The 26,089-nt window shown below is 34.8% G+C and overlaps 1 protein-coding gene across 7 annotated transcripts in view; it reads left to right on the forward strand.

Moving 5' to 3' along the window:
• LARP1B (La ribonucleoprotein 1B) overlaps positions 1–26,089 on the forward strand; it is a 139,645-nt gene that overhangs the window by 8,316 nt on the left and 105,240 nt on the right. For 6 of the 7 annotated variants that reach the window (XM_061142328.1, XM_061142330.1, XM_061142331.1 and 3 more), the window contains exons 2-9: positions 1,658–1,716; positions 2,090–2,149; positions 4,131–4,308; positions 5,523–5,663; positions 8,957–9,100; positions 9,335–9,500; positions 13,182–13,326; positions 22,210–22,384. In XM_061142328.1, the coding sequence (XP_060998311.1) occupies positions 1,658–1,716; positions 2,090–2,149; positions 4,131–4,308; positions 5,523–5,663; positions 8,957–9,100; positions 9,335–9,500; positions 13,182–13,326; positions 22,210–22,384 (1,068 nt within the window). Of the gene's footprint in view, positions 1–1,657; positions 1,717–2,089; positions 2,150–4,130; positions 4,309–5,522; positions 5,664–8,956; positions 9,101–9,334; positions 9,501–13,181; positions 13,327–22,209; positions 22,385–22,957; positions 24,015–26,089 lie in introns of those variants that run through there. The other variant, XM_061142335.1, reaches the window with a different exon arrangement.

Genomic DNA, 26,089 nt, shown 5'->3' on the forward strand with positions numbered 1-26,089 from the left:
TTAAAAATGAAACTGTACTGTAGTTGCTACTGAAAAGTTTTGAGTTCATAATTGTGGTGGAAAATTGTTGAAACAGGATAGTTGGACCTGAGAGTGAATTGCTCATTAGGTTAATAATAGTCTTGTGGTTCAACGGTAAAGAATCCTTCTGCCAATGTAGGGTATGCTGTTTGAATCCCTGGGTCGGAAAGCTCCCCAATGACAACCCACTCCAGTATTCTTGCGTGGGAAAATCCCATGAACAGAAGAGCCTGATTGCCTGCAATCCATGGGTCGCAGACAGTCGAACACGATTTAGTGACTACACAGTACACTTCCTTGGTGGCTCAGATGGTAAAGAATCTGCCTGCAGTGCAGGAGACCCAGGTTTGATCCCTGGGTAGGGAAGATTCCCTGGAGAAGGGAATGGCTACCCTTGCTTGGAGAATTCCATGGACAGAGGAGCCTGGCGAGCTACAGCCTATGGGGTTACAAAGAGTGGGGCATGACGGAGTGACTGACATTTACTTACACATTTACTTGTGTCCCTAAAGTATAAGGAAGTGTAGAGCAAATAGCCATGTACTCACTATCTGCTTTAGAAATAGAATTTCTACAGTATTCACGCTCCTTGTGTGCCCATCCCTGGGAATGTCGTCATCCTTCATCCAGCTTCCTTTCTTAATATCTTATTTGAATTTTTCTGGCTTTAATTTAAAAATCATTTTATTTTACTCTGAATTGGTCATTGCCATGATTTATGGGATTCATGGTTTACTAAATTATTGTGTTTTTTGTTTATTCGACTTTAATATTTACTTTAGGGCATGTTTAACTAGATAATCATCGTGCTAGATAAAAAGACATTTTAAAGCTTCATTTGGAGACTATTATTATCAATCATTGTGTGCTTATTCAAGATAGGGACAGGTGATGATACTGTGATAGTCTTACACATGCTTTTACAGAAGTCTGTTTTATTTTTTATGGCTTGATTCTACAGACAAGCTATTTTGGTTTTTTCCAAAGACAAATTGAAGTCTTCTGACTTATTTTCTGGATGCTTCTTGATGTATGTGAATATATACATACAAATAAATGTATTATAGATATAGTATATGGCTTCCCTGGTGGCTCAGTGGTAAAGAATCCACCTGCCAATGCAGGAGACGTGGGCTTGATCCCTGGGTTGGGAAGATCCCCTGGAGAAGGAAATGGCAACCCATTCCATTATTCTTGTCTGGGAAACCACATGGACAGAGGAGCCTGGAGGGCTACAGCCCATGGGGCTGCAAAGAGTCAGACACTATTTAGCGATTAAAGAGCAATGACATATATAATACAGATAGAAAAATATATCCCATTGGGAATTGATTCACCAACTTTACAAAAATGTGTTATATTTCTAATTTTTCCATGTTACACCTGTTAGTGAAAGGACTGGTCTGTCAGTTCAGTAAGCTATTAATATTTCTTCTTTATTTGAACACTGAAGACCACTTTCAGCCCATGTTTGAAATGTGGTTGATTTCTTGTTAGGAATTTGAGTCTTAGAACTTTGCGTTTTGTTGAAAATAATGACTACATTGACTTACTGAAATTGGTTTGATTGTTATTTTATCAAATATTAAGTGATATGGTTGTAAAAAACAGTTCTTTGTATTTTTTTTTTTTTTAGAGCTCAGTTCCCCCAAAATTATAAAAGCAGGAAAACTCAAGACAAAGAAATCCAATAAGGTATACTTGACAATAAATAATTTTTGACTATTCTGAAAGGAACTCCTCAGATTACTGTGTATTTTTCTCTTCTGTCATTGATGTTTGATGTTAATATACTAGAGAATTGTAGCCTTTATCCAGATCTCCATATGCATATGTTATCCTGCGTCTATCAGTTTAGTCAAAGTTGTTAATTGTGCCAGAAGTTGTATTATAAGACCAAAGCATTCTTTCTGGGTTCTGTTGTTTGGAGAAGGTTTTGGATTAATTTGGCAAATGCCTACATAAAAATGAATGTAGATGATTTTAAAAGTTGCATTTACTTTTAGAAAAATCTTTTTCTATTTAGAAAATTCCTAATTTGCATAACAGTTCTCTTTTTACTTCTTAGGCTAGTGATTTCAGCGATATGGCAAATTGGCCAACACCAAGTGAATTAGTGAACACTGACGTGAGTATTCTTTTAAGACCTTTTTTTAAATAAAGGGAAAGTATTCTCATTTCACATGCAGACTTTATTTTACTTCAAATTTAGAGAATCACATTGATAAAATACCCATTTTCCGAATACTTTGATTTCTTTCATCACATTGCCTTCATCTGGTTGTATTCTCAGTACCATATATTTGCAAAGGATGGGGTACTGTGATGTCAACTTCATGTAATGCCTACAAATAGATTATTTTTTTTATATAGTATGTCTAATTGAAGCCCATTTTGTGTTTCAAATTTTATTTTATATATGTTTAAGTAAATCTTTTTCAATGTGTTGAAGTCTTAAGTCTTCATATACACATACATATATATGCATATAACATATCAAAAGATTTTTTAAAACAGTTTTAGGTTTTTATGTTTGCTTTATTTATTTATTTATGACTGTGCTGGGTCTTTGTGCTGCTCTTGGACTTTCTCTAGTTGTGGTGAGCAGGGGTAAACCATAGGCTCAGCAGTTGTGGTGCACAGGTTTAGTTGACCCCAGGCCTGAGGAATCTTCCTGGACCAGGAATTAAACCCATACCTTCTGCACTGGCAGGTGATTCTTAACCACTGGACCACCAGGGAAGTCTCAGTAAATGGATTTCTAATTTAACTATGAAAGAAGTTCTAAAAAGATATTCTGAAATAGTCTGTCAAAAGGCTTTTTAGGGACTTCCCTAGCTGTCCAGGGGTTAAGACCATGCTTCCACTGGAGGGGGCATGGGTTCAATCCCTGGTTGGGGAACTAAGATCCCACATGTTGGAGCCACAGCCAAATAAAAAAATAATAAATAAAAAGGATTTTCTTTTTAAAGATGTAGTGTCTATGGTCATCTGGTTCCATGGTTTCATTTGACACTGTACATTTTGTTGTATTTTGTGCAGTAATATTGGAGTATAGTATATATGAAACAACTTAATTGATGTATAAACAACATAACAACCGTATATGAAGGGTACAGTCTGATATACTTTGACCTGTGAAACTTTCTCCACAAACAGGATAATGAACTTGATTTGTAATTCTTCCCTGTCATGTCCTTCACCACACCATTATCCCAACCACTGTTAAGGTCTACTTAGTTAATTTGCCTTTTCTCCAGCTTTTAAAAAAATTTTTATTGGAGTATAGTTGATATACAATGCATTTCCTACAGTTTTATATAAGTGGAGTTATACAGCATGTACTATTTTTTTGCCCCCCGGCTTTCATTTAGCTTAATTATTTTGAGATTTATTTATGTTATATATATGAGTAGTTTGTTCTTATTTATTGGGTAGTAGTCAATTGATGGATATAATGCTGTCCATTCACCTACTGGTGAACATTTGTGTTGACTCCAGTTTTGTGACTGTTAGGAATAAGGCTACTATATAAATATTTGTGTACAAAATTTGCATGGATATATGCTTTTATTTTTCCTGGGAGTAGAATAGGTGGATTTTATGATAGCTATTTAAAATTTTAAACTACCAAACTTTTTATTCCACCAGCAGCATATGAGAATTCTAATTGCTCTATATTCTCACTAATACTTGACATGGTCAGGCTTAATTTTAATCAGTCTGGTAGGTGTGTGACGGTATCACATTGTAGTTTTACTTTGCACTTTTCTATTGATGTCAAACACATTTTCATGTACATTTGCCATCAGTATATCTTTTTGATAAAATGTCTGTTTAACCCTTGCCCACTTTTTAATTGTTTTCTTGTTGCTGCATTTTAGAGTTCATTATATATCTTGGATACAAGTCCTTTTATCAGATACTTAGTAAATATTTTCTCCTTGTCATTCGCTTGACTTTTCTCTGAACAATGTCTTTTGTAGTTTTTTATTTTTGATAAAAGTTGTCATTTGTTTTATGATATGTAGTTAAGATATTACCACAAATGTGGGGATATTGTTTGAGAAAATGTTCATGATAATTTAACTCTGTAAAACCTTTTGCAGTGTCAGAGTGTCATCAGTCAAGGAAATAAGAAGCCACAAAATAGAAAAGAAAGAGAAGACAAGGTTGAAAAGAGAAGTGTTAACAATGACAACAGAGAAAACCGGGAAACAAAATTAGATGGTCCTGGTGAAAATGTCAGTGAGGATGAGGCTCAGTTAAGTAATCAACGAAAAAGAGGTTAGTTTGTTTATACCTTCATTTTGATTTTAAGTATTTAAAGAGAGCTATAGTAATGAAGAATCATATTTAATCAGTAGATTCCTGGTAGCCACCAGTGAGTAGTTTGGATGTCTTCACAACTGAGTGACTGAGTGCGCGCGCGCGTGCGCACACACACACACACACACACACACACACACAGAGCACATGTTTATCTTTAAAACAAGGAGTTTGTTGTTGTTAGTCACTAAGTTGTGTCTGACTCTTTTGGACCCCATGGACTGTAGCCTGCCAGGCTCCTCTGTCCTTGAGATTTCCCAGGCAAGAATACTGAAGTGAGTTGCCATTTGCTTCTCAACCCAGGTAAATGTTCCCAAACCAGGGATCAAACCTGCATCTCTTGTGTCTCCTACACTGGCAGGTGGATTCTTTATCACCAGAGAAGCCTAAAACAAGGGCTTATTTGTCCCCAAAGAATCTCATTGATAACTCATTAGAATTTAGAATATAGACTTTAGAGAACTTTTAGATTCTTTTGTATTCCCTTTTCCTTATCTGTCCATAGTTTGCCATATTTGTAGGAAATTAATACACTAATATTCTCTTAATTTGGTAGTTTTTCCTTTGCCCATGAATCTTTTTTTGTTTTAGTAGAAAATTGTATTGGGCAGAAATCTGAACATTTTGAAACCTTAACTGTGCAATCCATGAATAGGTAATCTTCAGATTTCACTATACTATAGCTATTAATTACATTATTATTTAGTCAACAAGAAATATCAAATTGCTTATATCTCTGAAGAAGTTAGGAAAATACAAAGATTTATCAAATGCAGTTAGATTTGCAGTTAAAGTTCATTTTGAGAAAGCTCATTAGTAGTTATGCTGGATAAATTAAAATTTGAGCCAGTTATTTTAAACTAAGTGTTTTGAATCAGTATTCAAACAATTATCAGGTGTACCCTGTTCTAAAGCCTAAGTATCAAGTATTAGATGAGAGTAGTGTGTACACTTAATATTTTTTTATAACTTCTTTGTCAGAATTAAATGGAAGAGTGTGCATTTCACTTAAAAGCAAAAGAATTCCAGTTATACTCTATCATTGTCTTTTCACTTGAGCTTTAGAAATTTTGTAGTTTTCATTTAGTAAAATTTAGATTCCCTTCACAATTGCAAAGCTTTCACGTAAATTGTACATTGTCTTTAAGTGATTTTATTTTGTTTTCTTCAAGCTAATAAGCACAGATGGGTACCACTACACTTAGAAGATGTAAGACCAGAGAGTCAAGAAAGACCAGGGTCCCGGAATAGCTCAAGATGTCAACTTGAAGCAAATAAATCATCACATAACAATAGGAGAAATGACACACGAAGTAAGTAACATTTTAAGAGAAAAATGACTTAATTTAGCCTTAATGCTTATTATTTTAATAATCATGTATACGATATAAAGTATTTGAGAGTAAGTTGCAGATATTGTGCCCCTTATTCAGGGTTAAAGAGTATATATCATAGGAACGGTAACACAGTCTGTCTGTCCACAGACAGAATTTCTCAATAATGCCCTTTGCAGTTTTTCTGTCTTTTCCAGAATCTAACCTGTGGTCACACATTGCTTTTACTTGTCTTCTCTTTCATCTCTATTAGTTTGAAATAGTTCTTCTGCTTTTGTCTTTTCATGATGATCTTTTTCTGAAGGACATAGGACAGTTATGTGTCTATGCCGTACCTCACTTTGGGTTTTCTGATGTTTCCTCCTGATTGGGTTATGAGTTTTTGGCAAGAATACTGCAAAGGTTAAATGGTTTCCTTTCAAGTGTGTAGCTTGAAAATACATATAATATTGGTGTATCTTATTATTGGTGATACTAACTTTGAGCACTTGGTTAAGATGAGGTACTCCAGATTTCTTTATGATAAAGATACTCTTTTTTTCCCTTGGTGATTAGTATGTAATTTGTGGTCAGAGACTTTGAGAATGTGAGAATACCTATTTTTTCATCAGAGTTTTCATATGAGCTTTAGTTTCCACTGATGATTTTTATTCTTACGTGACTGAGGTATTAACCATGATGGCTGTAAATGCTGATTTAGCTGTTACAACATTCCTTATTGGCATTCCACTATAAGGAACAACTCCCTGTTATTATTGGTGTGGACTAAAGTCTTCTCATATTTTCAGCTGTTGAAATCATTACCACGATTGTTTAATTTTAATGCTCAAATTGTCCCAGAGTTGGCTCTTGGGAGCCTCTTATGTATGTTTCTGGATCCTTTAAAAAGTCAACTTTACTGAGCTAATAATCAAAGAAACTACACTGAAATTATTGTCAAGTCCCTAACCATGAGTCTACCTTCTATCAGATTTTATTTACCTTTTCAGAATAAATTTAACTATACAATGTAAATTATATCCTCTTGTATTTTTTTTTTGTTCAGCATAATGATTTTCATATTCATCAGTATTGTTCCATATATCAGTAATTTCTACCTCTTTATTGCATAACAGTTTTCTGTTGAATGGATATACTCATTTATCCATTCATCTGTTCATAGATATTTGGCATGTTTCTAGTTTTTGGCTGTTATGACTAATGCTGCCATCAACATTTGTATACAAGCTTTTCTGTGGGCATAAGTCTTTGTTTCCCTGGTAAACATCTAGGAGGGCATTGCTAGGTGGTATGGTAAATGTGTGTATGTATACACACACACACATGTATATACACTTAAACAGATACAACACACACACACACACACACACACATATAAATATATTTGGTGCACCACACAACGTAGTCTTAGTTCACTGACCAGAGATTGAACCTGTGCCCTTGGCAGTGAAAGTGCAGAGTCCTAACCACTGGACCACCAGGGAATTCCCTGAGCATTTGCTTTAATAGTTTTCTACTGAAATCTTTTTATTTTGTTCTTTATTTTAAAAATATTTAGTTTCGACTGTGCTGAATCTTGATTGTGTGAGTTTACTTCAGCCGTGGTGGGGGCTGGTTCTCTGTAGTTGTGGTGCATGGGCTTCTCAGTGCGGTGACTTCTCTTGATGTGGATCATGGGCCCTACAGGCACAGTACTGGTGGTGCACAGGTTTAGTTGCTCCACGGCATGCGGAGACTTATACCAAATGGGGGATCAAACCTGTGTCCTCTGCATTGGCCAGTGCATTTTTTACTGACCCGCCAGGGAAGCCCCTTCTACTGAGTCTGATAATTTTTTAGGCATGTTGTCCCATGAAAGCATTGTACAGTGAATACCTGTCTAATCACCATCTAGATTTAGTAATTTGGTTATCTTTAATTCATCCATCTGCTGAATCATCTGAAAGTAACTCCCAGATATTATGACACTTGAGCACTGATGTCCCAAGAAACTGCAGCATCCAAGAAAATCAACACTAATTTCCTTGTATCATCTTGAGTCTAGTTAAAATTTACTCAATTGTCCACAAAATATGACTTATATAACATTATAAATCTTGCTACTGGTATTTAGTGAGTAGAAAATAAGGATAACACGAAAACATCCTACAGTACTCGGACAGCCCCCACACTAAAAAGTTATCTGATTCAAAAATGTCAATAATGCCATGGGTGAGAAACCCTGGTGTCTAGGGTATACAAACCTTTACATTTATTTCATTATTTCAGTTGTTTTTCAAAATTGAAATGTATTTGTTTTTACTCTGGCATTATAAAAAAGTTCTATCTTCTCTATCTTGGTCAATGTTTGATATTATAGGACCTTAAAATATTTTTCACCCTGGTACAGATTAGAAAATACTCTTTGATTGTCTTAACTTGCATTTCTGAAGGCCAGTGACACTGAGCATCGTTTTTTTATTGTCTCTTTGCATTTCCTTGTTTGCCTTTCCAATCTTTTAATGATTTTTTTCCATCTAGGTCACTGTATGTGTGGGAATGTGCATGTGCATAAGATATTTGTCTGAGTTCTATATGTATGAAGGATATAATTTGTGTACAATAATTTGTGTACAATCAGAAGCACAAGCTTCTGATATCTTCTCTCAGTTTTTCTGTTTTCATTTCCTTTTTTCTTAAAAAAGGAAAAAATCTTTCACTTAAATAGAAATATTGTTTCCTTCAAAAATTCCTATTTCTGAAAATAAATTGTTAGGATGAAAATAAGTTTTTTTTTTTTTCTTTTGGAGTTTTGTATAGTATAAAACTCAGTTACCTTGGAACTTCCTGAATTTTTAACAGTACAGTTTTAGCAAAGGATCTCATTATCTTTGTAGTATGTTATTTTACTTATTAGAATATCTTCTAATAAGATATTATTATAATTATTATATCAGAGGATGAGATGGTTGGATGGCGTCACTGACTCAGTGGACATGAGTTTGAGGAAACTCCCGGAGATAGTGATGGAAACCTGATGTGCTACAGTTCGTAGGGTTGGAAAGAGTCAGACATGACTTAGCGACTGAACAACAACAACATAAAATGTCTTTTATGCCAGAGAGTTTGACACACTCCTATGTAATCTCTTCAGTTTCTATCTTTCTGAAGAATGACCAGTTACTAATAACTGGTTACAAAGTCGGGAGGGGTGGTTACCACATTTTTATAAGATAAGATGTTAATCGTAGTTGCAAACTGGAATGTATAAAAATGTTCTTATTTTAAAAAAGGTTGGAGGCGTGAAAGAGAAAAGAGAGATGATCAAGATGAAGTTTCCAGTGTGAGAAGTGAGGGTGGTAATATCCGAGGCTCCTTTAGAGGCCGAGGAAGAGGCCGAGGACGAGGAAGAGGCCGGGGCAGAGGAAATCCTCGATGTAAGACATGATTTTTGTTTTGTTAAATTAGATGAATGATGAAAAATATACAAATCCTCTGTTTTTCCCACTATACCATACAGTGTTTCAACTGAGTTTTTGTCTGATAATAAAGATGGTTTTGTATTTGTTAGCCCTTGAGAAACTTCACTTTGAATTTTTCTTTATAGTAACTGTTCTTTGTTTTTTTTTTTTTTCAATCTGTGGTCATTTTTCTTTCTTTACTACTTCAAGTGAACTTTGATTATTCATATGGTTATCGAGAACATGGTGAAAGGACTGATCAACCATTTCAAACAGAACTTAATACCAGTATGATGTATTACTATGATGATGGTACAGGCGTACAGGTGTATCCTGTGGAAGAAGCATTGCTTAAAGAGTATATTAAGCGCCAAATGTAAGTCATCAGAGATTGAACAGATGCGGTAGGAAAATCTGTTATAATGTCAAAGTTTAACATCATTGATAATGAATATAACACATTTTTCTAAGCTGTTTATTAGTAAAATTAGAGGATTTTAATAGTATTTTATATTTTATTTCTAGGAAATGTTAGTAAAGTATATAAAGTATTTTAAAAAATTTATATTGGTTCATGTTGTTGTTTATATGACTCCTTTCTCTACTGCGGTATTTCTCTGCTTACAAGGATATTAGTGAAAAAAGCATAATGTGAATGATTAAATATAAGAATTTAAAAAGTGAAGTATTAGTTGCTCAGTCGTGTCTGACTCTATTGCCCACCAGGCTCCTCCGTCCATGGGCTTCTCCAGGCAAGAATATTAGAGTGGGTTGCTGTTACCTTCTCTAGGGGATCTTTCTAACCCAGGGATGGAACCTGGGTCTCCTGCATTGCAGACAGATTCTTAACTCTCTAAGCCACTGAGGCTCAGCCACTGAGGAAACGAGTGTATATATTTAAAATTGAGCAAGTGAAATTTAGCTAATTTGCAAATAAATGTTTATATTAAAATTTGCAGATGAACATAAATGGCAAAAAATGGTTGCTGTCTTCTGACTTTCTTCACAATTGGTTTCAGAATTCTGATTGTTTTTTAACTTTTAAGTTCTCTGTGACACATTAAAAGGAGACTACCTAATAATCTTTTTTAGTTTAGACTTTTTATAATAGTTGCTTTCTGAATATTGAAGTTGATGTTAGGAGAATATTGTTTGTTCTATTATGTTTAAGCAAGAAAAAAATAATAACCCTCTGTGTATTAGTATTGTGTAGGATGTTTTACATGTTTATATAGTGATTTGCATATGTGTATCTAATTTGTTAAAATTTTAACCTTTTTTTTTATTCTTATAAAGTGAAGGGAAAGGCTATTTTTGAAAGGATATAGCAGTTTTAAAATATCTACCTTTATTTTAAAAAAGAAAATGAACCTTGGCTCATTACTAGAAAATAATTTTTTCATCAGCATCAGCAAGCCATCTTCCTTGGATGCCATCATGATGGATTTGATTGGCTTACAATATGAAGCAACTTGTTTATTTTTTTCTTGCTTCTTTTGTTACAGTTGATGAAAACACTGAAGAAAAGGGCCTTTTTATGGGCAGAAAGTGCCTGGCATGTGGCTATCAACTTCAAATTATTATTCCTTTTTGTTTCTTCATGTGTTTGTTTTGGTAACTCTTGCTACCAGGTCCCTTCTGAGACCTGACAGTGGACAGGCAACTCCATGTCAGGATAACTGGCCTTCTAATGTGCTCATACAGGTGAGGGAGGAGAACAGCTACTTCAGTGTTGACAAATTTCTGATCATGCAGTGTAGAATCCAGAACTTCAAGGTAGGACATGGTCATGTCCCCTAGGACAGTGAACAAAATGTCAGACACAGCACCAGGCATGGCTTCTTTTCTTGTCATTGTTTAGCAGCAGAGTTTTTGGCAGGTACTAGAGCACCAAGTTTAGAATGGCTGTTTACTGTTATCATTCTCTGATTAGTGCACATCTAGATTTGAGAAGTCATGCTTTTGACTTTGTGTCTTTAAGGTTTCGCATACATATACAGACTTATTCATTCATTAGTGTTTAGATTTTTCTCTTTGAGAAGTTCCTGAAAAGCTTCTTGTACTTGTGGAATATTATGCTAAATATTTTTGAAGAGGCTTAACTGTATCATAGATGTTTGAGTCCTTAAAATAATATTAACTGAAAATGTGTATTAACTATGTGGATAGCCTCTTGGCATTCAGATATAAGTATGTTTGCAGCCCATTAAAAGTTTTAAAAAGTGTATACTATAAGTAATGGTGATTTATGAGTTTATTTAGGTACTGTGTTTTTCAGAGTACTAGATTAAAAAAAATTAATGGTTCAGAGAAGTTTTAAATCTAAGAACATTTTTAACTTATGGTTAAATCAGATGTCTTAATGTCTGAAAATTTTCAAATTTAAACATATGTATTATGTGCCCACCACATGCCAGGCACTGTGAAAAAGGCTTTTGAGGTGTAGTAAAAATCAGAATGTTCATTTCTTCAAGACTTAGATTTTTTTTCTTAATTTTCTTCAGTGTTTAAGAGAGTAAATGATTTACCTAGTGTTACTGAGATGTTAGTTGTATTTCACTGACCTAAGGGAGCTTTGTACTTTGATAGTTGGAAAATATCAGAGTAAAAAAACAACTTGGGTATTTGCATTTCTAAAATGAGATTTTTTTTTTCCCACCCAGTGAAAGGTAGCTCAAAGCCAGCTTTCATTTATAGGTAATTATTTCTTCAAAATTAAGAATTTGACCTAAATACTTCAAGGGTATCTTTAGTCACCCAGTTGCCACCCTTTGAAAACTTGCTTTGTGATTTGGATATAGTGTAGGATTGTTAAACTGTAAGCCATATCATTTGATGTCATGTATTTCTTTTGTATTATTCTTTTCTATATTTCCCCTCTTTTATCCTCTTATTCTGTTTCTCTAGAATCTTGTCATTTTTTTAAAAATATGCAAGCTGTAATTTAAACACGTGTTTCTGAAATGCCATCATTATATGTATTCTTCATGTTATCTTTATATGTTGGAACTTGTTGATCCCATAGCTTGTTCATTTACACCTCCCTCTCTGCTTTCCTAGAGAGACAATTAAGGTGTGAAAGTTTGCTTCTATAGTTTTTCACCTATGTGTATACCTCATGGTGTTATAGATGTTCTTTATTTAGCTATATTCTGTTCACTTTTAATGTCTTTTATAGTTTTGCCTCTCAAAGGGGAGGTTGAGGGTCTTGAATCATTCAAATATAAAATTGAGTGTGTGCATCTGTGTCCATGTATTCACTCAGCTTTTACTAAACATTGTGCTGTATGCTAGAGTTTGTACATATTAAACAATGTCATTACTGTACCAGCTTAGAAAACACAGCAAACTAATCTGCTCTGTAAACTTGATAAAAACTGCTTCTAATATACCATTATTTTCAGTGATGGGAAAAAGTTGGAAGGCAGTCTGTTGACATGTTTAACTTTGTTAGTGTTTAAATGAAGCAAGTTAATGTGACTTTGTCTTTTTTTATATAATTTCTCTTTTTTATTGAAGGATAATTGCTTTACAGAATTGTGTTTTCTGTCAAACCTCAACATGAATCAGTCATAGGTATACATATATCCCCTCCCTTTTGAACCTGTCTCCTGCTGCATCCCACCCCTCTGGATTGGTATAGAGCCCCAGTTTGAATTTCCTGAGCCATACAGCAAATTCCCATTGGCTGTCTATTTTACATATGGTTAATGTGGCTTTGAAATGAAATTTTCACTTAATTAACTCATTAGAAAGTTAATTATTGAACTGTTTTAAAGAATAACACTCTTTAATTGTTTATGCTTAGGTAAAGTTGATCTAAGTAGAAGTTAGTTTTTGGGAAGATAGTATTCTAAATTTCTTTGTACTTGTGTAAGAGAATTTACTATCAGTAGGGTTTTACAGTTGTTTATATTTATCCTATGCTACAGTAAATGTGTGTAATGTTACAATAAATCGAAATAGTTTTATGGCAGTTGATATCTTAAGCAATAGACATTTTAATTTCCAGTTGAATAAATTGATGAAATTTATATTTACTTCTTTTTCTTTTCAGTGAGTATTACTTCAGTATAGAAAATTTGGAACGGGATTTCTTTCTTAGGAGAAAGATGGATGAGCAAGGTTTCTTGCCTATTTCCCTGATTGCTGGTTTCCACCGTGTTCAGGCTCTCACTACAAACCTTAATCTCATTTTGGAGGTAATTATTCATATACGGAACAATCTGTACTTTCAGTTATGCTGTGAACCTAAAACTGCTCTAAAACAAGTCTATTATAATTTTAAGAAAAAAGCAAAAACATTCTTCCCTGGTAGCAGAGCTGAAAGAATTGGCCTGCAATGCAGGAGACCCTGGTTCAGTTCCTCGATTTGGAAGATCCCCTGGAGAAGGGGTAGGCTACCCACTCCAATATTCTTGGGCTTCTCTGGTGGCTCAGATGGTAAAGAATCCACCTGGAATGCGGGAGACCTGGGTTCGATCCCTGGATTGGGATCCCCTGGAGGAGGGCATGGTAACCCACTCCAGTATTCTTGCTTGGAGAATCCCCATGGACAGAGGAACTATAGCCTTTTAGGGTTTCAGAGTCGGACACAACTGAGTGACTAAGCACAGCACAGTAACCTAAGACTTTTGAGACTGTATTTCAAGGCTTTTTTTGTCATTTTATAAAATCCAAATAAATGTCTAAACTTGGAAACCCCTCAAAGGATTACTAATGTTTCCACCTGTTTTTAACTTGATCCTTCTTGGATGGGTTGAACCCCAAAACAAACTTAAACATTCTTGGTTGTTCTTGGTCCTTTAGTATTTAGGTTGCTGTAAAAGAGCTTGTATTCTCATCATTAAAATTTTGAGAAATTTTCTTGTATACCGAGGGCTAATTTAAAATAGTTATTCCAGTTGTGTTCTTAAAGCTTTTATTAAATCTCTTGTCTGTTTTGTTGTAGAAATGGTGTCAGCATTTTTGGTTTTCCCTTCCCTACATATATACATAATATTCACCCTTTTTGCTATATAGTTTTCTGAATTTTGGCATTCTTACACACTTGTGCCACCTATGTAGCCAATCTCTTTCCTCATACATAACCCCTTGGGAACCACTGATCTGATTTTTTTTTTGTCCCTCTATAGTTTTGCCTTTTCTAGACTATCATGTAAATAAATTATACATCATTAGTTTGTAGCTTTTTGTTTCTGATTTCTTTGACTTAGCATAGTGCTTTTGAGATTCATTCTTGTTGTTTCATGTATCAATAGTTCTTATTGTTGACTGGTGTTTCATAGTAAGGATGCACTACAGTTCACTTGTTGATAGACATGTAGATTGTTTCTGGTTTTAGGAGATTATGAATAAAGCATAGATCTAAATATTGAGGATTGTGATTGCTGGAATGTGTGATAAGTGTATGTTTAACTATAGGAAGTTGCCAACCAATTGTCCAAAATGGATTTAACCATTTTTCATGCCACCATTTTGTATGAGAATTCCATTTGCTCCTTGGCCTCATCAGCACATGGTATTCTCAGCTTTTTGAATAATGGATAAGTTTGTTATTATGGTTTTACTTTGCATTTCCCTAGTGACTAATGATGTGGGGCATCTTTTTATGTGTTTATTTGCCACTGTTGTTGTTCATTGTTCGGTCACTAAATCATGTCTGACTCTTTGCGACCCCATGAACTGCAGCACACCAGGCTTCCCTTTCCTTCACTATCTCCTGGAGTTTGCTCAAACTTATGTCAGTTGAGTCAGCGATGCCATCCAACGTCTGTTGCCCCTTTCTCCTCTTGGCCTGTGTTTCCCAGCATCAAGGTCTTTTCCAGTGAGTCAGCTTTTCACATGAGGTGGCCAAAATATTGAAGCTTCAGCATCAGTATCAGTATTTGCCATTGGTGTACCTTGTTGAAATATCTACTCAAATTGTTGCCCATTTTTATTGAGAATGTTTATTTTCTAAATAATTGAGTTGTTAGATTTTATTATTCTGGGTGTAAGTCCTTTAAGCATATTTTAGAGATACTTTTTTCCTGTCTTTGGCACATCTTTTAATTTTCTTAAGGCTGCTTTGAACACATGTGGTCCAGGTTTTAAAAACCAGCTTTGGGAAAGTTCAGGTTTTCAAAACACTATAAACTATTCTTAAAAGAACTTTAAAAATAAATAACTTTGTTATTTTTATGTGATTAATGATTCTTTGTTTTGAACTTACTTCAAACAATGACATTATTGTATTTATTTATTTATAGATGCTATTTTTTATAGAAGCTGTTTCAGTAAAGTTTTTGTATACTTTAAGAAAACTTAGGTTTTTTTTTCTTGCACAGTTTATTCTTGGAGGAAAGTATTATGATTATGTTCATAGTAGAATAAGCTTATTAACCACTAACATTGCCTAAGCTATAGCAAAGATCTATATTGTGCAATGCACTATATATATATAGTGCTGTGCAGGAGTCACATGAGACACGGGTTTGATCCCTGAGTCGGGAGGATTCCCCTGGAGAAGGAAATGGCAACCCACCCCACTTCTTGCCTGGAAAATTCCATGGACAGAGGAGCCTGGCAGGGCTACAGTCTGTGAGGTCGCAAAGAGTCAGACGCGACTGAGCATGCTCAGATCTCTAAGCAAGCTCTAGCTCCGCTGTCATTTTCAGTGTTATCAATTTGTTCTGGTCTCCGTACCTCTGTAAGAATCTGGTTGTAATTCACTGCATCCTTTTTTTGGTCTGTTGATATTCCCATTAAGTCCTTAATTTTTATATCACTGATTGTCTACTTCTATTATAAAACAGCAGTAGGGAAGGGATATTTTAAAAAGAATTTTTGCATTACTATTATGGTTAGCATTATTAATACATAATGGCTGATTTACAGTAAGAAATAAAACTTTTGAAACAGAAACACATAAGCATAGTGATTTAGAACAGCATAGATCTGTATTCACTTAACATTCATTATGTACCTGCCACATTACAGTAGGAAAGATGTCTTTTTTTGTCCTTTAGGAAGGTAGGGCTTCATTAGGCTTTGCAGTGTAAACATACTGATTTAGAGCATGGACTTGAGGACCTGCATACATATCCTCATAGCTCTGGACTTCAAGCACTTCAGGTAGTGTTTTGAGACTTCTGTAAAGTGTAAATTGTTACAGTACATACTTCATGGGGTTGTTAAGGGTATGAAATGTCTGGCATACATCTTAAGCTCTAAATAAAAATTTGCTGTTACTTTTATATCCTTCTATTTATTACTCCTTTTAATCAGCTTTTTCCAATATGTATTTGAATATGCTCAAGTGTTACAACTTTCTTGAAAACGCTATCAAAGGAAGCAAAATATACTTTAGTTATTTCCCATATCTACCTTGATGAAAGTGAAAGAGAGTGAAAAACTTGGCTTAAAGCTCAACATTCAGAAAAGTAAGATCGTGGCATCTGGTCCCATCACTTCATGGGAAATAGATGGGGAAACAGTGGAAGCAGTGTCAGACTTTATTTTTGGGGGCTCCAAAATCACTGCAGATGGTGACTGCAGCCATGAAATTAAAAGATGCTCACTCCTTGGAAGGAAAGTTATGACCAACCTAGATAGCAAATTAAAAAGCAGAGACATTACTTTGCCAACAAAGGTTTGTCTAGTCAAGGCTATGGTTTTTCCAGTCGTCGTGTATGGGTGTGAGAGTTGGACTGTGAAGAAAGCCAAGCACTGAAGAATTGATGCTTTTGAACTGTGGTGTTGGAGAAGACTCTTGAGAGTCCCTTGGACTGCAAGGAGATCCAGCCAGTCCATCCTAAAGGAGATCATTCCTGGGTGTTCATTGGAAGGACTGATGCTGAAGCTGAAACTCCAATACTTTGGCCACCTGATGTGAAGAGTTGACTCATTGGAAAAGACCCTGATGCTAGGAGGGATTGGGCGCAGGAGGAGAAGGGGATGACAGAGGATGAGATGGCTGGATGGCATCACTGACTCAATGGACATGAGTTTGAGTAAACTCCGGGAGTTGGTGATGGACAGGGAAGCCTGGCGTACTGCAATTGATGGGGTCGCAATGAGTCAGACACGACTGAGTGACTGAACTGAACTGAACTGAACCTTGGTTAAGAATGTCTACATAGCCACACTTACTGAATCTGTTTCCTCCTTTCCCATTCATTTTCACCATACTGAATTCTTTTTCTTTTTTTTTTACTTATTTACAAATATATATATATTGTATTTTGATTGCTTTTTAGCATTGTCACTTAATAGTTATAATATTGTCTATAGTCATTGTTCTGTGTGCATTATATCTCTCTCTTATTTACTGCTGCTTATAAGTGAGTAGTAGTAAACAACATCAATCTCATTCCCTCCTCCATCTCCTGGTAAGCATTTTATTGTTTTTTTTTTTTTTTAAACAAGTTTCACTTGTTTAGATTCCACATATAAGTGATATCATACAAAACTTGTGTTTGTCTTTCTCTGCCTTTTTTATCTCACTTACCATAATGTGTTCAAAATTAATCCATGTTGTCAGAAACAGCAGGATATTCTCCTTTCTCATGATTGAGTAGTATTCTGTTGTGTATATATATCACATGTTTTTTATCCATTCATTTTTTAGAGGTCATTTACGTTGTCTCCATATGATGGCTACTGTGAATAATGCTGCAATACATGTGGGAATGCATGTATCTCTTTGAATATTTTTCATTTTCTTTGGATATATACCTAGAAGTGAGTGGAGTTGCTGGATCATGTGATTGATCCAGCTTATTGCATGCTTGACAGTTGCTCCAAAACTGAGCTATCTGTGTCTTCCTCTTTTGTTAGGTTTAGTTGATTCTGGCTCTGCATCTAGTCAGTTGTATTCAAGTTATTTAACTTTTTGCATGCTAAAGTTTTCTCATTGTTAAAATACAACAAATAAGTGCTTAAGCTATCATAGAGTATGTGGACTTAGAAGAGTAATTAATATAAAAATCATAAAGTGTTTAGAACTGTGCTTGATACTCTCATCTCAAACCTTGTTGCCCAAATTGGCTGACCTGTGGTTCCAGAAAACGTGTGCTGCTTTTTCTTACTTCTGTGTCTTTGCACAGGCTAGTCTTCCTCTTAGTACCAGTCATAAGACCTGGACCTAGGGATATAACATCTATATGTTTCAGCATTGCTGGTTGCTCATAATAATAGGACCAAGTACAGAAAAAAGGACCAAGTACAGAAAAAACCTCAGAGACTCAGAAGTAACTGACTCATTGTTTCAGAGCTCAAGATAACAAGATTTGGTTTTAGTAAAAATATGTCTCGTTTTGTCTAGGTCTTTTCCTTAATTTCTGTATGCTATAAATCTTTTAAGGCCTGAATCACAGTTTTTCTCCTTTTTGTTTTCTTTATTTTCTTGAATTTTTTTTCCTCCAGTGGAGAATCCCCGTGATTCAAGATTCAAGGGGTATATAGTGAAAAATTTCCTTCTCATCGTTCACGAACAGTGAACTACTTAAACCTTCCTTGGTGTGGCAAGTAGTGTTACTCCTTTTTATGTATTTTTCCTGAGATCGTGCATCTTTTACTACATAATAGTGTTTTGTTCCTTTAATAAAAACAGCATATATTGGAATATCATTCCATATAAAGAACTTTTAATTTTTTCTTGGAATTTTTTCTTTAAATTGTGACATAGCTTAAACACTGTATATAAGAAATTATAAGATTAAGGATGACTTCTTTTCCCCTATGCATGTACTCATGTTAAGTACTACGTTTAAGGAAGATTGACTTCCCTGATAGCTCAGTTGGGTAAAGAATCTGCCTGCAATGCAGGAGACCCTGGTTCAATTCCTGGGTTAGGAAGATCTGCTGGAGAAGGGATAGGCTACCCACTCCAGTATTCTTGGGCTTCCCTTGTGGCTTAGCTGATAAAGAATCTGCCTGCAATGCAGGAGGCCAAAGTATTGAGCCAATTGAAACTATTGCCATTCAGAGTGTTTGTCTTCACATCCCAGTGAACACCATTGGTAGTCTTTTTTTCAAAGTATTTTGAAGAACTAAACCCATAGGGAAGTGTTAAGGAGTTGTTTCTCTTTCTTTTTTAAGTTCAGGTATAATAAGTAACATGCTGTAAACTGCCAGGGATCTTAGGGGTTCAGTTTGATTTTTGAAAATTGAATAAGCCTGCCCCAAACAACATATATCAATAGTTCATTACTCTAAAAACCTCCACAGTGGCCTTTTCCAATCAGTTCCCTGTCCTCTTGTCCTTTGCCCTGCCTAATCAAACCACTTTTGTGATTTCTGTTACTGTAGATTTGTCTGTTATTTATGTTTGTATAGATGGAATTTTTCTGTCTCCTCGCTCTTTCATTTGTAGTGTTTTTTTTAATTTAATTTTGTTCAAGTATAGTTGATTACAGTGTATTTCTGCTGTACAGCAAAGTGATTCAGCTATACCTATGTATATATCTTTTTCATGTTCTTTTCCATTATGGTTTATGACAGGATATTGAGCATAGTTCCTTGTGTTATACAATAGGACCTATTGTTTATCCATATATCTCTATATAATAGTTTGTATCTGCTGATCCCAAACTCCTACTTCATCCCTCCTCCAACCCTGTCCCCATTGGCAACCACAAGTCTGTTCTCTGTGAAGACAAGGGGTATTTTATGAAACTTTTGTTATATATGTACATACAGAGTTGCATTTGGATGTATATCTCTGTGAGGTTCCAACATAAGATGTATTTTTAAAAGTCAAATCAAACTGAGACACTGGGGATCACTTCAGGAGGTGAAATACTAGGATTTGAAAGGGAACACCTCAAAGGGGAGGCTGAGTATCAGGCAGAGTAGAACACTGCCCTCTGGTGGATGGAAAAAGGCAGCACCAGACCTCAGAACTAAGATCATGGCATCTGGTCCCATCTTTTCATGGCAAATAGATGAGGAAACATTGGAAACAGTGACAGACTATTTTGGGGGGCTCCAAAATCACTGCAGATGGTGACTGTAGCCATGAAATTAAAAGACGCTTGGTCCTTGGAAGAAAAGTTATGACAAACCTAGACAGCATCTTAAAAAGCAGAGACATTGCTTTGCCAACAAAGGTCTGTCTAGTCAAAGCTATGGTTTTTCCAGTAGTCATGTATGGATGTGAGAGTTGGACTATAAAGAAAGCTGAATGCCAAAGAATTGATGCTTTTGAACTGTGGTGTTAGAGAAGACTCTTGAGAGTCTCTTGGACTGCAAGGAGATCCAACCAGTCCATCCTAAAGGAAATCAGTCCGTAATATTCATTGGAAGGACTGATGCCGAAGCTGAAACTCCAATACTTTGGCCACCTGATGCAAAGAACTGACTCATTTGAAAAGACCGTGATGCTGGGAAAGATTGAAGGTGAGAGGAGAAGGGGAAGACAGAGGATGAGTTGGTTGGATGGCATCACTGACTCAATGGACATGAGTTTGAGTAAGGTCTGGGAGTTGGTGATGGACAGGGAAACCTGGTGTGCTGCAGTCCATGGGGTCTCAGAGTCGGACATGACTGAGTGAACTGAGAACCTCAGGCATCAACAGGATCTGGGGTAAAGTTGTTTAGTTGCTAAGTCATATGCAATTCTTTATGTGACCCCCATGGACTGTAGCCTGACTAGGCTCCTCTGTCCATGGGATTTCCCAGGCAAGAGTACTGGAGTAGGTTGTCATTTCCTTCTACATCATTTATAGTTTTTATTTTTTTTCATTTATAGTTTTTAAAATTCATCCATGTTGCAAGATCTGGATGCTGGGTCCACTGCTTTGCTACCAGGGTGTCATTGCCTCCAGATGGTTCAGTGGACAAAACTAGGAAAATACATTTGAAAAAACAAACAAAAAAAACAAAAAACCCATGCATGTATCACTAATTCAAAAGCCTCATTGGGACTTCCCTGGCAGTCCAGTTAAGATTCTGTGCTCCTAATGCAGGGGGCTTGAGTTCGATCCCTGGTCGGGAACTAAGATCTCACATCCTGCAAGCCGCCTGGTACAGCCAAAGATTAATAGTAATAAGATAAAATGCAAGGATGAGTAAGAAAAAAGAAATAATAAAAAAAAGCTTCTTCTTTATTTCCTTCATTCCATATTTCAGACTCTCTTCTCTTTCAGTGATTATCCTGATTCCCATCAAGAGTTTGTTTTTAAATAATTTTAATACTTACTTTATTAATGTCCCATATAACTTGAGAAGTAAGCATGATGCTAATATTAAGGTGTACAAATGTAAGATACTTAAAGTAATAAACATAATGTGTTCTCCAACTAAAATACAGTGAGTTTTAAATCTTTATGTTAACACTTTGATGTTGAGTTTTTATACTTGTCGTTTTTCCTTGTCTCTGAAGGTGAGTACCCTTGAATTTCAGTTAAGATTCAAATCAGTAAGACTCTAATTTTTATTTGGAAGAAATTATGTTCTCATTTTATTTTGCCCTTAAATCATATCATGTTTGTTTATTTTGAAGTTTATTTTTGAGAGCCAGCATATCCTAGGGGCTAAGAGTTGTCATGGGGGACAGATAATAGTTTGACCTGGTATTACCTCATACTAAGTCTATGACCTTTATCAAGTTACCCTACTTTATTTCTTTGAGTCTCAATTTCTTATCTATGAATCCCACCTTAAATTTACAAGGTGTTATGAGGAATCTCTTCATGTGTGTGTTTATTATTCAATAATGGTGAGATTTATTACAGTAATTAGATATATTGCCTAAATTTTACTTGGTGATATTAAGGAAAATAAAAGAAAATATTAATAGGAAAGGAAAAAATTGACAATAAAAATTATAGTTGAACTTAGTTGAAAATACTCCTTAATTGAAAAATTTTCACAATAAGAATAATCTGCTACATGCTAAATCAGGATATTTCATACTTTGCAGGGACAAATGATTTTAACATTTGCTCTGTTCATGGATTTTTTTTTTGTTGTTGTTGTTCATGGATATTTTTAAAAACATGATATTATATGCTGATTTCAGACTTAAATTAGAAATACAGGGTGTACAATTAACTTTTTTGAATAAAATTTCTTTAATAATTAAAAATACCTATTTATAGGCACTGAAAGATAGCACAGAAGTGGAAATCGTGGATGAGAAAATGAGAAAAAAGATAGAACCAGAAAAATGGCCGATTCCGGGCCCTCCTCCACGGAGTGTGCCACAAACAGACTTCTCTCAACTGATTGATTGCCCAGAGTTCGTACCAGGGCAAGCCTTTGGTTCACATACAGGTAACAGCTTTTCTTCTAGAGCAAGCAACATTAACATTGGGGTTTTTACTCCAATTTACCTATCTTTGTAAAAGTTTATTTAGACTCAGTAGAAAATTAAAGATAATGTTTTGATGCTTTATATTTTATTCATAATGTCTCCCACAGAAAGCTATAAGTTAAATAGGGATTTAGGAATTATGGGAAGTGCTCTGTTCTATTTATTCTTATTTGTATACTTTGTCATGTTTGGAGTTTTTTTACCTATCTTAATTTTACTAAATGGTTATAGATGTATTCTGCCTGTTTTCCCCTTGTAAGATTGGAATAGTTTGAAAGTCTTACACTCAAGAGTGGGGATAGCCTTCCTTTAATTTTTTTCCAATGTGCTTCAACTTTGTCTTGAAATCATAAGATGACCTATATTCTAAAGCAGAATTGGGGATCTCTTATGAAGTTATTATAATTATATGTTAAAGAGTTGGTGGTATTTAGAATTTCCTGAAATTGCTTTAAAATTAAGAATTTTTTCCTGGATCATTTTTAAGACATTCCCTCTTGGGAAAAAAATATGTGTGCTTAAACTTTTTTCAGTCAGGGTGATGATCTACTGATGCTCTTGGATGTCATTTCATCGGAATATGCAGAGGAATAGGTGACTCACTGAAATATCATTATAAATGTTGGAACAAATCGTGCTGCAGAAATGAAAGCGACCAGACTTCTCTGCAAGACTGTCTACTTCCACTCCTTGTGGAGGAGGTTGGGCCAACACTACAATGGAGATAAACACCTTTGTGATGATGATGAAAGACAGACCCAAGAACTGCTGTTGTTTTTATAGGAGCTGCCCACTTGTTTGTAATTAGCCTGGGCTGCATGTGCAACTTTTATTCACGGTGGGAAAGTTAATTATCATTCTGGAAATATTGCAAGATTCTGTCTTTTCCTTCCAGACTTCTGTACTTGTGTCCAGATCAATAAAGCAGAAATAGGCTTGAGTGGAATTTCCCGGTTTGTTAGATCTTTTGCTGTTTTCAGTATAGTGTGCTTTGTATAACTCACCTATTGTCATAATATTTCACATGGACTATGAGATTAATGTGGACTATTAAGGATAAGAAACCTTAAGAAATGAACAAGTGAATTTTTTTTTACTCTTTAAAATCTATTTTTGATATACCATTATAGAAACCTGCCATCAATAAAGCACTGATGGACAGTCTCACAGGTATTTTTATTGAGCATTTCTTTGATTGTTAGCCCTCTGTGCCTCTCTGCCTAGAAAGCAATTTGGGCAGGTGTTTTAAAAGTTTGAGAACTTCAAGTGACTTTTTTTTAGGTTTTTTAAAAAAATATATGATGTCTGATTGTATAAGTTAGATTAATTTATTGTATAAACTTGGGGTCCAAGATGATATATTTAACCTTATGAACAGGCATTAGGTCGGTTGTAAAATAGAAACAGGGTAGGTAAGATAGTCAAGTTGGTGATGCCTGTCCGTTAATCATTTATGCATTATTAATAAAATTACAAGAATAAAATCAATGTTTGTACATTTTTGTGTTTCTTTATACTCATTTACATGCACATACGTATTGTCTGAATCAAGTCAATCTGTATAGTTACCCAAAGCTATGATTCAAGGTGGATAAAGATGTCATGAAATAGATATCATGAAATATATATAGTAATTTATCTCTGAAAAGTCATGTTGTCAATTTTCAATTAGGAACAAAATCTTTCTAGGTTCTCAGAAATTAGAACCTATTAAGTGTCTCAAAGTATGTGTCTAATTTTTGTCCATGACTAAGTGGTATTAATTTTTTGGACCACATTCCTTGGCTTGTTGAGATCTTAGTTCCCCAACCAGGAATTGAATCTGTGAATGGGAGTGCAAGTCATACTCAAACTCATTTGATCTTAGAAGATTAGGGTTTTACTATTACTATTAAATGGGCTTCCCAAGTAAGGGCATGGCAGTCCCATTATTTTTGCCTGGAGAATCCCATGGACAGAGGAGTCTGGTAGGCTACAGTCCATAGGGTCACACAGAGTCAGACACAACTGAAGTGACTTAGCACACACACATTATTATTAAAATTTGCACACACATAGTTTGAAGTCTTTTTTTTTTGTAAAAGATGTAGAAAATCATACAGAACATGTGTTTAGCTTATGTAGTGAACACCCTTTAGAAACTATGAAAGACTTAAAGACCTAAAGTTTCCTTAACCAAATTTTAATGTCGTTTAACTTATAAGCACATGTGTTGTGAATATTGTGAAACATATAACTTCATAGCAAAAACATTACTCAAGCTTAAAGAGCATTTAGAGATGATTAAATAAAAATAGGTTTTTACATGTTTTCTTCAATTTCTGTGTTAAAAATAGTAGATACTGATTTCTCTGCCTTGTGCCAGATACTGTTCTAATATATACATGAACTCTGCATACTAATTTAGTTAATTCTCCCAGTTACTAGAGTGCTGGTTCTTAATCTACTTTTGAAACTTAATTCACTGCATGAATAGAAACAATTCATGGCACCAGTAATAGAATTCTCTGAAGTTAATGTTTTTCCCATTTTGTACAACTTTTAATGTTAATACTAACAATCCAAATCTTTTTACTCATACTAATTTTTTGGATCAATTAATTTGTACCGTTAAGTTGTAGAGCAGCAGTGTCCAATAGAAATACTTAGTTTGCCACACATGTAACCCTAATAATGTTAATAGCATCAAAATCTGTAAAACATGAAATTAATATATCCAAATGTTAGAACATTAAAAATTATGGACCAATGTTATTTTTGTGCCAAGTCTTTGAAATCTGCTGCATATTTTATAGTTATATCCTGAGCACATTTCAGGAGTAGCCACAGTCAACCTTTTCTATGTAATATTCTGCTTTGTGATATTTTCAAGGAGTTGGCTTTGAGGAGTAAATAATGCTTAGAAAAAAAAAAATTTAAGTCGCTCAGTCGTGTCCAACTCTTTGCGACCCCAAGGACTATAGCCTACCAGGCTCCTCTGTTCATGGGATTTTCCCGGCAAGAGTACTGGAGTGGGTTTACAGTATAAATTTGCTTCTGAAACACGTTTTTTCCAAAGCAAGTGCATAATGCATTATAACTTCATATTTCACTTTTGAAAAACAATTTTTATGAAGGAAATTATGATTTGTATTTTATAAAGTATATAATTACTTTCATTAAAATTGTGGAGAAAGGCATTTTAAATTCCAGCAGAATTGTAAAATGTTCTAACTAAATATTATTTCCAGTGCAGTACACATTAATGATGTGACACATCATGCTTTTTACAGTATTCAGTTTATTGCATTTAAGTAAACCTTATTAGGAAAAGGAGAAAAGTATCGGCTGCCTTAGTATAGATCCTAGTAGAACCAATGACATTTTATTTGCTTAGTAACATTTTTTTAAGATTCTTTAACTTCATTGCAGTTAATGAACCTAAGATTTCACAGAGAATTGACTGAAATAAATGTGTTGTCATAATTAGTAAATGAGTGGCATTGATATTCTTGACAGGTTTGAATGAATGTGTCTCTGTAGGGGTTTTTAACATTGCTGCTGTTATTCATTGGCTTTATTCTACATCTTACAGAGCCCTTTGGTTTTGAACATCATTGAAAGGTTATAATTGAGATTGATTTATCATGTTTTTGTGAAGAAATAAATCCCAAGCCCAAGTAAAG

The sequence above is a fragment of the Dama dama genome, chromosome 5 (genome assembly GCF_033118175.1).
Source record: "Dama dama isolate Ldn47 chromosome 5, ASM3311817v1, whole genome shotgun sequence".
Taxonomy (NCBI): domain Eukaryota; kingdom Metazoa; phylum Chordata; class Mammalia; order Artiodactyla; family Cervidae; genus Dama; species Dama dama.